Here is a 16,693-nt window from a genome sequence, read left to right as displayed (position 1 = left end):
GTGCCTGTTCCATGCGAGATCTGACGAAAATTATGGAGGCCCCAGCTATGTGGTCAGTTGCTGGGGCTGGAAGAATCAGCAGGACCTCCTAACCTTCCACCAAGGGAGGTGCCTCCATTGGTAACAATTATCAGGAAGATTCCATCTTGCTCCCCGATAAAAATGCACACTACCCAACTCAGTGGTGGTGTTTCTTCCAACAAGCCCATGCCCCTCTCAATAAACTAGGAGAAGCTCTCCTTCCTGCCAAGGCCGCTCCTGTTATTTTCCATGATGGTAGGTAACTGGTAGCTACAGGGTGGAAGGTGGTCTGCCATTTCCATCGGAAGTGAGCAAGATTTTATTCCACTGTGTTCCTGCTACACAAAGGAGCAGATAGCATGGAGTGGACCTATCTACAGCAGGGTTTCCCAAATGTGGGTCTCCAGCTGTTTTTGGACTACAGTTCCCATCATCCCTGACCACTGGTCCTGCTAGCTCATGATGGGAGTTGTAGTCCAAAAAAAACAAAAAAACAGCTGGAGGCCCAAGTTTGGGAATCCCTGAACTACACCTGCTTTTTCCAAGCAGAAACTTCCCTCTTCCCAGCAGATCCCTTCTTCCCCCTTCCTCCTCAACAAAGACAAAGCCTGTTTCATTTCCGAATTTTCTGTAGAGAGCCTAGCTATTTTAGGCACTAGTCAATACTATCAGGCTACTGTATTTTATGCAGTATAGCTAGCGGCGAAGAACACACCCCAAAGCACTTACCAATGGCCAGCCCGTCGCTAAAATTGTGGATCCCGTCTCCCATTATTACCATCCAGGCTATGTTCGCTATTCCAGTGTCTTTCAGGTCTTTGCCGGACTGGCAGTGTCCATGAGAATGGTGGGAGTGTTTGTGGGACCAGATGTGGTTGTGCTTTCGAGCTACGATTTTATCCTCTCGGTGGTTGCTTTCGTACTCCACGTCGGGGCGATCGTTCTCCTGGACGCCATGGGATACATTGTTATGGGAGTGGAGCATACTGTTTTCCTCCTCTACGGACAGGAAGGTCTTTGGCAGGGAGTCAAGCTGGCCGTCCAGGTCAGTTAGTTCCGTTTCATTAAGTCGATCGTCGGATAAAACAGAGTCATCTGCTCCTGTATTGAAAGAGCCAGAGAAACACAGGGTCTTAATTAGGGGTGACAATGGGGCATCGATTAAGACAGAGATGCCGCCAATACTTACCCGCGGTACTTAGCATGCACATCAGGTACTAAAGAGGTCCAGTTCCTATCTTTTAGCCTTTTGGCAGTGTACTTTTTGAAGATCAGCCCTGACAGCGACATGTAACAGCACAACAAGGGTAACCATGAATTGCAACTTACAGGCAGGTTTATTTTAGCCGAGAAACTGTGGCTGGCAATGTTTCTTGTGTGCTTGTGCACGCACACATGGACATGTATGAAAAGAGAACAGCTGCACGAATGAGATGATAAAACTCTTTTATATACTGAAGATAAACAATGCTAAAGTGTCCATGTACAAAGTGCCACCTGCCTATGCATTTGTTTTCATTAAGAAGCTCAGGCGAATCCCTGAATGGAGGACCCTGAATGCTGCTGCTTCTGGCTGGGGAGAAGAAGAGAGATAGAGAGGAAGACCAGCAAATCCATCTGCATGTCCTTCTCTAGCAACCTTGAGGGCTGCGGGTTTTGTCAGAACTGGGAGAGACACCAGCTGTGCCTCATTGCTAACCTCTTTTTCTTTCTTTCCCACCCCATTCCTCCGCTGTTTTGATGAACTGGGGACTGGGGAGGTTCCTGCTGTGAATACCTGTGGGTAGCAATTCATACCACTCAAGGTGAGAGCCTAGACGGGCTACAGCAGCGTTTTTCAAATTTGGCCCTCCAGCTGTTGTTGGACTACAACTCCCATCATCCCTAGCTATGGCACACTGGTTGAGAACCAGTGAATCAGTTGATTGGGCAGCAATTTTTTTAAAAAAAAATTCCGAAGGGGGAAGAAAAAGGTTAAAGAACAGTTCTTTCAAAATGGTACCCCTTACTGTGACGTAAAGGTAAAGGTAAAGGCACCACTGACCATTAGGTCCAGTCGTGGCCGACTCTGGGGTTGTGGTGCTCATCTCACTTTATTGGCTGAGGGAGCTGGCGTACATGTGGCCAGCATGACTAAGCCACTTCTGGTGAACCAGAGCAGCGCACGGAAATGCCGTTTACCTTCCCGCCAGAGCGGTACCTATTTATCTACTTGCACTTTTGTGCTTTTGAACTGCTAGGTTGGCAGGAGCAGGGACCGAGCAACGGGAGCTCACCCCGTCGCGGGGATTTGAACCGCCGACCTGCTGATCGGCAAGTCCTAGGCTCTGTGGTTTAACCCACAGCGCCACCCGCGTCCCCTACTGTGACGTACATCGCCTAAAATGAAGAAAGAATGCAAATCTATGCATATCTAATTGATTTAATTAATGGGCTGGAACTTGTAAGATTACTCAGCTAGTATTCCTTTATCAGGTGACAGCTCTAGTCATCAATTAAAGGAGATTTACTGACTAAGGTTGAGACGGAGAAGGAGGGAGAGACTAAGCCACGAGGCCGGATTAATGGTCGTACAACACAGTTGTCTCTGCAAAGGCTGCGTGAGCACAGACAGGCTGATAATGAATGGTATACCTGCTAGAGGCTTGAGCTGAAGCCAGTCAGCATCCGGCCTGTTTAGCTTATGATCTGAAAGTTTCCTTCCAATTGGCGAATCATCGACCTTCTGTTTCTTCTTACACCACTTCTGTTTAGTCTGAAAAGAGGCGAAAGGAAGGGGGGAAGAAGGCACCTGGCAGTTAATGATTTACCTGCAACAACAGGGATGGCGATGAAGAAAGGCAAAAAGAACATGTGAAGAGCTGCAAGGCACAATGACCAACCAATGCTGCGCCCCCCTAAAAATATACCGCCCCGCACCACTGAGGACGTTAAAAAACAGTGGCTCAGCCACTGATTCGTCCAATGCATCTCATTTCTCAGATTCACGCAAATCTTGCAAAGATTCTTTGCCTACATTTTCTTCCCCATGCATAAAGGTGCTTCAGTTTTTAAATCAGCCCAGTCCTTCCCCTCCTATGCAGCTCTGTGCATGTGGGGGGGGGGGAGATTTCTGATTTTCTAGGGAAGCTTCTCCTCCTCCTCGCTGGATTTGCTGCTCCTGCACTGGGCAAACCACAACAGGCGTCTCCTTTCATAATAACACGAGGCTTGCATATTCAGGTACCCATGATAGCCAATGGATTTTTATTCCCTGGGTTCCCAGCACACAGGCTAATTGTGCTCCTGTGGGCAATGACCAAGCGCAGTGTTTCAAGTGCCCCAGAAGCACCTCTGGCTGCAGGGGAGGGGAGAAGAGGGACTCAGGAGGTGGTCTGTAACAGGGATGCTGAGCCTGTGTGCTCCCTCTGGGTGCTGTCGGGACTCCAGCTCCCATCTTGTCCCAGCCAGCTTGGCCAATGGTCTGGCATGATGGGAGTTCAGCAACGTATCTGGGAAGACCATTGATTCCCCAACCCTGCTCACAGGGATCTTGAACTGTGAACATGAGACAAGACGATGAGTTGTGGCTTCTATCTTGCGAAGGGTTTATTCTCCTGTTGTGTTTCTCACTGTACAGGACAGTCTCCTGCAACCTGGTGTTGAACGACTTCATCCCTGACCCTTAGGCAGAATGGTTGGGGATGATGGGTGTCGGGAGTCCCAACGATGCCAGAAGGACACCAGGTTCAGGGAAGGCTATTATAGAAGAACTCTCACTGCCATTTCTCCAGTTTTCAATTGGGGATACTGAAAACTACCCAATTCCCGTCCCCGCCCACCCAAAAGGCAGCAATAAGTATTTTTAGCTTGTACAGTTGTACCTCGGCTCTTGAACACCTTGGGAGTCGAACATTCAGGCTCCCGAACGATGGAAAACTGTGAGTGATTGTTCCGGTTTGCGAACTTTTTTTTGGAAGCTGAACATCCAATGGGGCTTCCGTTTGGCTGCAGGAGTTTCCTGCAGCCAATCAGAAGCCGTGCTTTGGGTTTCCGAACGTTTCGGAAGTCGAATGGACTTCTAAAACCAATTCGTCAACTTCCGAGGTACGACTGTACTTGTATTGTCAAAAGAAGAACACTGAAAGGTTGAGTGAAAAATTTTTCAAGTTCTCTGCGCCCTGATCAAAAGGCTCAGGTGCCCAAGCAGTTGGGATTTGCCCCAGTTCTAGTCAAATAAAAATTAATTAAAAGGCAAATGTTCAAAGGAAGACAAAAATGTAACACATATTCGTAACTTAGAAATCAGGCTAGTTTGACTTAAACACACACACACACACACCCTTCAGGGAATTGTAACACACCAGCTTTTTCTCCCTCTTTTATTTAATAGCTCCTTCGTCTTGTAAAAGACCAAACGCATGTAAAGACAAATCAGCTTCAGCAGCTCCCTCCTATGTTGAACACACTCTCTGATCCCAGCAGTTTGGGTTTATAGTAACAAGTCTGCCTGGGGAAGCTGCTCCTCTTTCGCAATCCATCTTATGACCGCCTGAGCTTCTGACAGTCTAAATCCCAATCCCTTTACCCTCTGGGAGAACAAATCAAGCCTGTTCAACTTCTCGGGGCTGACGCCTTCACAACACCCTTGCACACAACTGCTTGCTGCTGCAGCTGCTTCTAAAGCTGGCAAATTCCTAGGACAGATCCACTTTGCCCTATAAGTTTCTAGGGGCGATAAAACTGCGAGGGGACCAGACAATTAGCCTCTGACAAGAACAAAAAACTAGACCGGGAGCCTGGGAGAACAGGGTGCAGCCACAAATAGCTAAGCAGTAGGGTAGTTCTTTGGTAAGGAAGTGCTAGCGGAGGAGATGAATGAGACTCTTGAAAGCAATACAAAACAAGAGATTTACACAGGAAAGGAGCAGAGTGTTAATCTTCCCTTGCAGCAGAAACTTTACTCCTCAGGGATGTTTCACAGAGCAAGGGGTAGCCAACGTGGTGCCCTCAAGATGTTGCTGGGCTGTAGCATACTCGCCAGCTACCGGCCACGCAAGTTGGGGGGTGATGGGTTTGGGGACTCCTGGCCAAGTCAGGAGGGCACAGCATTGACTACCCCATCTTGAGGAGTGTGAGGCAGTCAAGCTGGAAAAACAAGTGAAATCAACAACCTAGACTTGCCCCACACCAAAGACAGTGATTCCATCAGTAATTGGGGGGGGGGGGGAACCTTAGTAAAAGAGCAATATACCTTCCACGCAAAGTCATACCTTGGATCCCAAACACCTTGGTACTCAGATGTTTTGGCCCCCGAACACCGCAAACCCGAAAGTGAATGTTCTGGTTTGCAAACATTCTTTGGAACCCGAACGTCCGGCGGGGCTTCGGATTGGCTGCAGGAGCTTCCTGTAGCCGATCGGAAGCTGCACTTTGTTTTCTGAACATTTTGGAAGTCAAACGGACTTCTAGAATGGAGTCCATTCGGCTTCCAAGGCACAACTGTCCTTGGATGAGGTTGGAAAGCTTGCTCTGTTTTAAAAAGGATGGAAAAATAATACTTGCTGCACAGACTGTTGCTTGCTCGTCTCACTGGGCATCGTTACAGAAAGACACATTAGTCTTATATATATATAAAAGCTTTAAAACAGATACTCATCACTCAAGTCATTTTCAAATGTTTCCAAACTTTCATAGGAAGTGCTTTTTAAATATTGCCAAGTCTGGATGTTAAAAATGCTGGATCCACAACCCTTCTGTTGAAGAGCATGGGATTTCTATGCCTAAAGTCACATGTTCAACCTCCGGCACCTCCACTTTAAAGAAACCCAGGTCAGAGGGTCTGTATTTCATAACTCAGAAAGCAGCTACCAGTCAGGGCCAACGATAACTGGACTAGATGGATCAGTGGTGTGATTCAGTGTCACACATACAGCAACCAGTCTGTTTGGTTGCTAACATTAGAACCTAGTGTATGGTCAGTGGCAACAAAATCTTTCTTGGGTTCTGCTGACTGTTTAAACCTGGATACCTGCCAACATTCAATTTTATTGGCCAGACTAGGTCAGCAGACAATTTTGCACACTTTCCATTAATGGCTTCATTTTTAAGAGTTCAGACCTACTCCTCCCCACATCTTCATTGCACACGAGCACGAAGAGATGTCAAAACATACCCTTTGTTTGTTGTAGTGCTTGAACATTCGTATGCAGTGCTCGATGATGAACAGGAGGTAAATTCCGCCCAGGGCCACCAGCCCTTTCAGCACAGCATCATACTCTTCTAGGAAGCCCTGGACCGCTCCTCCGTTGCCGTGGGAATGGCCATGGAGATGCTGGTGCTCGTGGTGGTGCTCGTGGCTGTGGTTGTGCACCCCTTGCGACTAAGGGCGGGTAAGAGAAAGACATGCGGTGAGCACCCTCCAAAGTAAAAAGCCAGGTCTACAAGATGCGTCGTGTTGCCCTTTACAACCAGAAAAGAAATGTCAGGTTTCTCTTTCCCTCTCGCACACGGAGTGCTCTGATCTAGATCAGCCGGAGGGTCCATCTTGGAAGGGCCACCGGTCAGCGGCAGAGCATTCAGAGGGTCCCAGGTCCATTCCCAGGAATCTCCAGGTCGGGTAAGGGAAGATTCCCTGCCTGTAGTCAATACTGAGCTAGATGGACCAATGGTTTGACTCTGCGTAAGGCAGGTTCCTGGGCGGTGCTGTGGGTTAAACCACAGAGCCTAGGACTTGCCGATCAGAAGGTCGGCAGTTTGAATCCCCGCAATGGGGTGAGCTTCCGTTGCTCAGTCCCTGCTCCTGCCAACCTAGCAGTTCAAAAGCACGTCAAAGTGCAAGTAGATAAATAGGTACTGCTCCGGCGGGAAGGTAAACGGTGTTTCTGTGCGCTGCTCTGGTTCGCCAGAAGTGGCTTAGTCATGCTGGCCACATGACTGTACGCCGGCTCCCTCGGCCAGTAAAGCGAGATGAGCACCGCAACCCCAGAGTCGGTCATGACTGGACCTAATGGTCGGGTCCCTTTACCTTTACGGCAGGTTCCTATTTCCCTATTTCCAGCCTCCCCCAACCAGAAGCTGTTGGACTACATTTCCCAGAATCCCTGACCATTGGCAATGCTGGTTGGGGCCGATGAGAAACTGCAGCAGCGTAACATCAAGCAGGCAGTGGGAAAGGCTGGTCTACTCTTGTTTTTACTCATTTCTTTTTGGAAAGCTGCCATCAGCAGACAAGTTAGCGGAGGCGACACAAGTTAAATGTGTGGATGCTTTTGCAAGTGCTTAAGGAGCTTTTGATGGAAAGGGAAGACACACAAGAAGTGCAAGGGATGGGTTAGAACTCACATGTGGCAACAGATGAAGCAGCGCGTCTCCGCTCATTGTTCCTACAGCAAGAGCAACCAGGAAGGTGAGGAGAAATTTGAAGCACCCTTGGTTAATGATAGGAATCAAGATCACACCTAGCAAGGACAGCAGGCTAATGACTGTGATAGAAATGATGCCACAAATCCAGGCTGTGGAAGTGGAGAGGGGAGAAAAAACAGGGAAAAAACGTCAGGAAGCTTTTAAAGACATCAAACATTAAAAGTAATTGGTTACTGTTCAAAGGAAGGAAACTCTCTCTTAAGCAAAATGTGCCTACTATAAACTGAGATCTGAAATGCAAACCATCATGATGCATTTTTCACCATCTGTACGACAGGATTTTGTTCTTGCCATTGTTATTTTTTAATCCGTATGATTTTGGTTACACGCACCGTAGAAGTAATCTCCGGGGTCAAACTGTAATCTTGTTATAATACTTAGTGCAAATTTAACTCTACCCGGAAAGCTTCATTAGGGCAAATCCTAGAATAAATGGGATACAGAACGGCAGGTTTCGCCGCCTACTTCAAACCCAGTGAAGACTGAAAATTCTGGGCACAGAACTGACACCACCTTTAACAGGGGACGCCTTATGGTGCAGCAAATGGCTGCATCCATTGCCTCCGTCTGTCACAATTCCTCCCAGCATTTTTCTCATTTTACCACAACACTCCCACTCTGTCCCAACAGCACGCGAGCCTTTCCTTGAGGACAAGCAACCCTTCTAGAATTTAAAATCTATAGCCGTAATTATCACAAAGCATGAACCAATTTGAAAGCTCCTCTTGCATGCTAGCTTCCCAGAACTCCCACTCACCCTGAAAACGGCGACGTGCACTTTATGAAGCTGACTGAAAAATGACACTTAAAACAGACCTTCAGAGGTAGCCAACCTTCTGTAAGCAAGAAGGTCTTTCCCTTCCCCTCCTTGCACCCTCTCACACCAACCTCTCCAGAAACCAGCGGTTGCTGCAGATCATTGTGTACTCGATGTCTCACATGGCTACCATGGATGAGAGAAAATATGTGGGACATTGTGCTTGTAGCACTTCAAGGTTCCCTGTCCCCTTGATTTCAAGCAATCACATACAGTGGTACCTCGGGTTAAGTACTTAATTCGTGCTGGAGGTCCGTTCTTAACCTGAAACTGTTCTTAACCTGAAACACCACTTTAGCTAATGGGGTCTCCCATTAGCCGCCGTGCCGCCGGAGCACGATTTCTGTTCTCATCCTGAAGCAAAGTTCTTAACCCGAGGTACTATTTCTGGGTTAGCGGAGTCTGTAACCTGAAGCGTATGTAACCCGAGGTACCACTGTATTTTACTGTGGATCTATATTGCCCCCGGTAGTCAACTGATCTCTCCAACCCTCTGAAGAGTCTTTTTGGCAGGAGGGGGGGCGGCGGAGAATGGCTTGAGCTTTAGCTTTGGACACAACCAACACACTGCAGAATGCAATGGAAGCTGAAAGTGGGAGGAGGTAAATCACTCCTACAGCTGCTGCCCAACACAAAATCCCTCGTGACAAGTTATCCGCATGTCAGAGAATTGCACACCCTGATGGAATATTCAGTTTTACATGTTGCAGGGAAAAGGGGGGGGGGAGAGACCCAATATGGCAGCGCTGCTTCTCCTGACAGCATCTAGCTCAACGTTTAATTATGCGGCACTTTCCAACACCAGCTTGAAACAGAAAAGTAATGGAATCAACAGGACCCATGCATCTAGGCCAGGGTTTCCCAAACTTGGGTCTCCAGCTGTTTTGGGACTACAGCCCCCATCGTCCTTAACTAGCAGGACCTGAGGTCAGGGAAGACCTGAGGTCAGGGAAGATGGGAATTGTAGTCCCATAACAGTTGGAGACCCAAGTTTGTGAGCGAGGTCCTACATGGGTCCTACTGCCTCCTAAGCTGTTTCCCGGATGCAAGGAGGGGAGGCAACATCATAAAAGCGGAACAGGCGGGGAAGAAAAGAGGCATAAGAGTGCTTATAACCTTTGGGAAGGAACCCTCAGCCTCATATAGGAAACAATGGGGAGGGAAAAGCCAAGCTGAAGGCTGGCTTGGAGCATCCAGGCTTCAGCCCCCAAACATTGGTAAATGAATAGCTGGCAGCCTCAGCTTAAATGAATTCCCTGAGGCCTGTTCTGCAGTTGTTACGAAGGGTGTTTGGTTCAATAAGGGTGCCATTAAGAGGGGGATTTAAATATATCTTTCATACAGCATCTTTGAATAGAAGCATCTTATGCCCAGAAAGCTTACAGGAGGCATGTTATGCAAAACACCCAGGCTAGGAAAGAGACAGAAGCTGCCAACAGAAGGGAGAAAATGGGTCACGATCCACTGTGGGCAACAGAAAAGGGTAGGAGAAGTGTGAAGAGGGTGAAGGAGGCAGGAGTCTGAGGAACACTGGGGGGGGGTGGCATAGCGAAGAAACAAAGAGAACCAAGGGAAGAGCAGACAAGGGAGGAAGAGGGGTAAAGGAGGAAGTTGGCATCAAAGAAAACACTGTGTGAAGCAAAGCTAGGCCAGAACAAGACAGGGATATTGGGAGGCCTTCACCCTTCTGCCCATAGCTACAGGCCATCTTAACGGCTTGGCTTCATTTCCACATTCAGAGTTACCTTGCTAGGGTAAGTATTCATAAATAAAGATGCACCACTAGCCGAGTGCCAGCAATTATTTCATTTGTTAGCAATTAAAATAAATAAATAGAAAGCAACTCAAGAACAGTTAAGTGTTTTTAGCCGGAGACTGCGATGGAGGTATGATAGCCATCTTTCAATTATCTCAAGGGCTGTCACACGGAAGATGGAGCAAGCTTGTTTTCACCCTGCTCTGCAGGGTAGGACTCAAACCAATGGCTTCAAGTTACAAGGAGATTCCAACTAAACATCAGGAAGAACTTTCTGACAGGAAGAGCTGTTCGACAGTGGAAACGTCTCCTTTGGGAGGCTGTGGGCTCTCCTTCATTAGAGGTTAATAATAATAATAATAATTTATTATTTATACCCCACCCATCCGGCTGGCCCCCCCCCCCAGCCACTCTGGGCGGCTTCCAACAAAGTATTAAAATACAGTGGTCTGTTAAACATTGAAAGCTGCCCTAATCAGGGCTGCTTTCAGATGTCTTCTAAAAGTCTGGTGGCTGTTTTTCTCTTTGACATCTGGTGGGTGCCACTACTGAGAAGGCCCTCTGCCTGGTTCCCTGTAACTTGGCTTCTTGCAGTGAGGGAACCGCCAGAAGGCCCTTGGGGCTGGACCTCAGTGTCCGGGTAGAACGATGGGTTAGATGGCCATCTGTCATGGATGCTTTAGTTGAGATTCCTGCATTGCAGGGGGTTTGGCCACATTGCTCTTAGGGTCCCTTCCCAACTCCACAATTCTATGATTCTGTATGACAGATCATTTTGCAAATGCAGGATTGTACTTGAAACGCACAAGCGGCAAAATAGATCGCTTCCAGACATCTCCTTGGGATTGCAACATACTGGAGTGATTTTTATTTGGGCTCTAAACAAAACAAAACACCAGCTACTCTGAAATGCACCAAAATGTCTGCCACTAATTTTACAAAATTAGGTCACTTAAAGCATGGACGGTCTTCAAGATTACTTATTCATCGGTTCCCTCCCTCATTATCTAGGCAGAAAATCCCTCTTTTAAAATGAAGCACTCATCGGTGGAAACTTTCTAATTAACTGGGTTCTAAGGCATATGCGCGATGACAGGGGTTTCTTTTCGTGTGTCCGGGGTGCTGGTGGGGAGATTGGCTTACACACAGTTTCAACATTTTAATTGGCAGAAAATGCTTAGCAGTCTTTTCAGAAACTCTCCTGGCAATTAAACGAGGGTCAACTCTGGCTAAAACGCGTCTACCCTGAGAAACAAATGATTTGCTACCATATTCAGCGTATACAGTATTTGCCGAATCTTTGAACAAAGTTAATGAGATAGTAGCTGTGCCACTAAAGGAGAGTTATACACAACAAATTAACCTTTCTTAATGATGCCACAGCCATTAAAATTAATTACCGGCAGCGCATTGTTTCTGACAATTATTAACATACATCAGAACATACTTAATTTGTGCTTTATTTCTAAGCGAATAAGTGCAAAATGCCTAATCAATAGTCACCATTAGCAAGAGCATTCTTTTCAAAATAAGGGCAATTCCTTTCAAGTGATTCTAAGATTACAGCGATTGCACTAGGCTCCAGAAACAGAATGTAGTTGGCAGTTCTGCTATGTATAATGGTGCACAGAGGCTTGAAAATAAAATGCTTGTATCTTTAAAAAATTCAAAGTATGTGCCACAGTGGTCTACCTGCCAACCTTTAAGCATTCTTCATGCATGGAGATGGGATTCTATCAGGAAATCTTTCCCTGTTCACACTTTTTACTTCTACCTTTCCGAGTCACTGGAAAATGCCAGTCTTGTCCCTGTGTACACGGATGGGCATGCAAAGCCCCAAAATTCTTCCTAGAGGTGTACCTGGTCGACACGGCCATACTTGACTGGAGGGATCCACTATCCATGTCAACCGCCCCCGATTCCATAGTGTTAAAAAGCAGGGGACGATTCCATTGTGAAAATGACAGCTATTGCCCATCATTATCCTTGCTTTTGCAAGAATTAAGATTACTGTGGGATAGCTCAGCTGGTAGAGAGATGAGATCCTTCATCTCAGGGCAATGGGTTCAAGCCCCATGCTGGGTGCATTGCAGGGGGTTGGACTAGATCAGGGTTTCCCAAACTTGGGTCTCCAGCTGTTTTTGGACTACAGTTCCCATCATTCCTGACCACTGGGTCCTGCTAGCTAGGGATGATGGGAGTTGTAGTCCAACAACAGCTGGAGACCCAAGTTTGGGAAACTCTGGACTAGATGATCCTGGCAGTCCCTTCCAACTCTACAATTCTATTTAGGGAAAACAGATTACCCACAGAGCAATCCTAGCCGTCTCTACCTGAATTCAATGCAGTTTAATCCAGGTAAGTGGGGCTAGGGTAACATCCTTGGCGAGCAAACCACTGTGTTTGTTTATGCTCCCTATTTGTTTTCTCTCTCATATCTCCATCGCTACTCTTAATGAATCGTCCCAATTTGGGACTTGAGATCTGACTCTTTGACAACTCCCTTGAGTTGTCTTTCTCCTGCAGGCCAGACTGTGTTTTCATGCTACACCAGAGCTGGGAAACTTGATGCTTTCCAGATCTTGCAGGATTACAACTACCATTGTTCCTGACAGTTGGCCATGCTGGCTGTTGGGTCTGCTGGGAGTCCAAATCTTTTTTAGAGGGCTGAATCTTCCCCAGACATGTGCTACACACTTTGCTCAAGTAGAGTAAGGGGGTGGGAGGCAGGGGGCAAAGGGAAACAGGTTCAAGTTACTTCACTCGGACATTAGCTGATACTAACCTGCCGCTCTTGAGACTTCCTCTTGCTCAGAAGCTAGGGCGAACGGAGAGGAGATGTTAAGTATGCAAGCTGCTGTGCTGTCTTTGCCTTCAAGCTATTCGGGCCTCTCTCTCCACAAACTGGCTCCACCCTATTCTAATTCAGCAGACTTGCTGATTTCAGAACACCAAGTTACTGCTTGAAAGAAGCCTGCAAAAGCTTGTATTCTAGTCCAATGGACTTAGGTTTGGTAAAAAATTTTTTTAGAAATCACTAAGAAGATCTCAATTATAGGGTACTACCCTGAGCTTATGAACCTATACGAAATGCATGTAGGAAAACAAAACCTGCCAATTCTGGGCAAATTTAGGTGCTCTATTCTTAAAATGTTAGTCGTGTTCAGGCATCTGTTTAAATTTTGGCATTGGGGCAGGAGTATCCATGCAATCTAACACCACCTGGGGGGGGGTTAGGGCCCACCTGACTTTCCCATGTTGAGCAGGTTAGATCTGCAGGGTGCTTTTACTTGTGTTCACTTCAGCGCCAGCAGAAACCTTCAGACAGTAAGTGACCCTAAAAAAGCAGGGTTCCCCCATCACGTGGAAGGGTTCTATTTGCATTGAAGGTAACATAAACAAACAAAAAACACCCTGCAGCCTTCCCTGCCTGACAAGAGGTCAGAGCCGATGCCCATGAAGACAATGGGGGCCTGAGTTGCATGCACAGCCCCATCCCATTTAATCATCACAGATTTAGGTGAACACCCGATCACAGCTATTGTGCATGGGTTCCTCGTCTGGAAGTCCTACTTATGGAATCATCACCCAGCTACAGGTAGATGAGTCTATGCTGGAGCAGAAAATTGTCACCCTGAAGAGGTCAATGCAAACAGCTGTGACTATGTCCAAAGACCTCCCTCAGTTAAAGAATTGCTATTTTCTAAAGGCCGTTAGCTCATTTTGTTCTGTGGAGCAAAAGCTGCCAACTCAGATAAACCTTTCAGCCTCATCAAGAACACGGGCATGTCACTGCCACAACTGAGAGCTGGTACCCACCAGATTGGATCGTGTCAAAGGTATCTTTTTTTGGGAGATGCTTTTGATTAGTCACTGATGGTATGTGAGGCGTTCTGATAGGGTTTTTCTCTTACTGAAGAAGAACAGGACATTTTAATGCCACCATCATCAGAGAGATGTCTGAGGAGGGGATATATTGATTGAAAATGTATTGTATTGTAACTGTATTGTAACTTTTGAATACATATATATATGAGAGCTGGTACCCACAAAATTGTTACCCTGTAATGTGCAGCGCAGGCAGACCCACACCATACATTTGAAGCACATCCAACACGTTTAAAGCCCATTACATACACCAAAGAATCCTGAGAACTGTAGTTGGCCACGCCCTCAGAGAGCTACAGCTCCCAGCACCTTAACAAACTACAGTTCGCAGGATTCCCTGGAGGAAATCGTGTGTTTCAAATGTGAGCCGAATGTGCTTTAAACATGCATTGTGGATCTGTATTTTAAAGGTGGTGACTGCCTCTCTGTGGGAAGCGAGTCAAGCGTGGCGGGCTAATAGATCAGAGGATTTTGTCTGCACAAAACAAAACTGGCTTGCGTTGGCGTGGAAGAAATCTTCCAATCTGCGTGGCAAAGCCACTGCGGAACAAACAGCCGGCTGTCTGGACGCAGATGCATCAGGGGACCCTTTTAAAATAGAAGAGTTTCATGTGCAATGGCCCTCGGACAAAGGATTTAAAAAACCAATACAGTGGTACCTCAGGTTAAGTACTTAATTCGTTCTGGAGGTCCGTACTTAACCTGAAACTGTTCTTAACCTGAAGCACCACTTGAGGTAATGGGGCCTCCTGCTGCTGCCGCACCACCGGAGCACAATTTCTGTTCTCATCCTGAAGCAAATTTCTTAACCTAAAGCACTATTTCTGGGTTAGCGGAGTCTTTAACCTGAAGCGTATGTAACCTGAAGCGTATGCAATCTGAAGTACCACTGTACTGTCTAACAGATGGCTGAAGGCGCATGGGCTGGTCGCCTGCAGCAGGGAATGCTCTGTGTGAACAAATGTCAACAAAAACTGTGAAGTCCTGGAGCGCACAGGATTCCAGCCTGAATCTATTATCACAAAGTACTGCAAACCTGAAGCCTGTGCAGCCCAATAGGCTAGGATGCTACCCTTCTCTCAGGAAAGGTGTGTCTTTCCTCTAATCAAAGCAGTGAAGTTCAATGGATGTCAGAAAGGGAGGCTTCAGCAGAAGCCCTGAAGTGGAAGAAACAGTAATTCTACGGAACTCATATGCCTGTTCAGAGACAGGAGTGAAAGAGGTGGCTTCTAGTATTTTAAGTGGCCTGACTTGACCTTAGAACAATGGTGAAACAAAGCTGTCACAATGTGTGTTACTAACTAAAGGGTCTGCATCAGATCTTTACTTAACAATGCGAAACATCATTAACAAGGCTGAAATAATAAAGCAAAAATGCAAGTTCTCCCCGTTTCTTTGACACGAATCTTATCACGAATCTCCTCACCCGATGCGCCAGTTTTCTCCATGTTCCCAAGCGATGCATTTCTTCCTTTATTCAAGTCTTCAATCACCAGATCTTCATAATGTTTAATACAAAGTCTCCTGTCAATCTGATACAGCAATGCTGGGCACAGGTATGTAAACAAGCTGGGGGAAATGGGAGAGGTGGGATGAAGGCCGTAATGCGCTAGCAGCTGAGTGAAGTTTAAACACTGCAAAAAAGGAAAGTCAGGAAGAAGGCAATTATTAACAATGGTCAGGATAGTTCCCGTTTGGAAGCAAGGGGGTTGCACAAAACACAAAAGAGTTAAAAAGTTAAAAGGAGAACACGCTCCAAAAAGGTGCGAAAGAAAATGGAGAATTTGGCACAATAGTAGGAGCGAGAAGGGGAAAAGGCATATTAAGAAAGGCATACAGTTTATTGAAGAACATTAACAGTAAAGGAGCAAAGCAGAGAGAGAGAAAAGAGAGAGCTGAGGAACCTCTCCATCAGCTCAGCTGACAAATAAGCAACTTTTTGTTCCTCCTCTTTTTAAACTCTTTCCACCCTAGCTGGATCTGTACCTAAGAGCGAAATCCCGAGTTTGCTTTCTTCTCTTTCCTCCCAATCCCTTTTCCTTTAGTATTATGTGTTTAAAGGCTGACCACACACCATACACTCAAAAGCACGTTTAAGCATCATTAGCGTTCCTGAAGAATCAGGGTTAACTGTAGTTTGCTAAGGGTTCTGGGAACTGCAGCTCTGTAGAAGGGGTAAAACTACAGTTCCCAGAACTGTTCGGGAGAAGCCACGTACTTTAAATGCATGGGGTGCACGCAACCTTAAACTGTTGAGACTGAGGGCATAAACTGTATTACTATCATAGATATGGGAGCTGGAGAGTGGGGTAAATGTGTCAATTAATTAAATGAGTACCCATTATTTTATTTATTTGTGTCTGGTGTTCTCAGTTAATCTGTTGAGAATTTTAAAGATTAAACCAGAAATTATGTGGACACAGCGTTTCTTGAAATCCTCCCAGAGGAGCAGAAATATAGTTTGGGTCTACCGAAGATGAAATACTAATTATTACAGCTGGAGAAAGACACAGGAAAAACCTGATCCGATGGTGGAAGAAAAGTTTCTGCAACCTGGGAATTTGAAGCCATGGGTTTTTAGCCTTCTGTATTTTATCTGGGTTGTTTTAATTAGTGTAAGCCACTTTGCATCCCAGTTTGGGGGAAAGACAGAGAATATAAACAAATGATGGGGGGGCCACTAGGTGGCGCATCGGAAGATGGCTGACAATAACATCTCTCCGACCCACACAAGGTAATTTGGAGGCTATGATGGGGATAATTAGCCTCCTTAACCCCCCCCCAGGATTGTGAGGGGGACGGCCCTT

The 16,693-nt window shown here is 46.5% G+C and overlaps 1 protein-coding gene across 6 annotated transcripts in view; it reads right to left on the bottom strand.

Annotated features, from left to right (window-relative positions):
* SLC39A10 (solute carrier family 39 member 10) overlaps positions 1–16,693 on the bottom strand; it is a 57,738-nt gene that overhangs the window by 9,584 nt on the left and 31,461 nt on the right. For 4 of the 6 annotated variants that reach the window (XM_083628350.1, XM_083628349.1, XM_083628347.1 and 1 more), the window contains exons 3-8: positions 15,313–15,520; positions 12,784–12,816; positions 7,345–7,514; positions 6,176–6,382; positions 2,656–2,776; positions 751–1,122 (exon numbers count right to left, since the gene is read on the bottom strand). In XM_083628350.1, the coding sequence (XP_083484476.1) occupies positions 751–1,122; positions 2,656–2,776; positions 6,176–6,382; positions 7,345–7,514; positions 12,784–12,816; positions 15,313–15,520 (1,111 nt within the window). The remainder of the gene's footprint in view (positions 1–750; positions 1,123–2,655; positions 2,777–6,175; positions 6,383–7,344; positions 7,515–12,783; positions 12,817–15,312; positions 15,521–16,693) is intronic. The other 2 variants (XM_083628352.1, XM_083628348.1) reach the window with 1 other exon arrangement.

The sequence above is a fragment of the Podarcis filfolensis genome (genome assembly GCF_964270895.1).
Source record: "Podarcis filfolensis genome assembly, chromosome: 1".
Taxonomy (NCBI): domain Eukaryota; kingdom Metazoa; phylum Chordata; class Lepidosauria; order Squamata; family Lacertidae; genus Podarcis; species Podarcis filfolensis.
The sequence above is the reverse complement of the archived record's forward strand: the minus strand, read 5'-3'. Positions and strand labels throughout refer to the sequence as shown.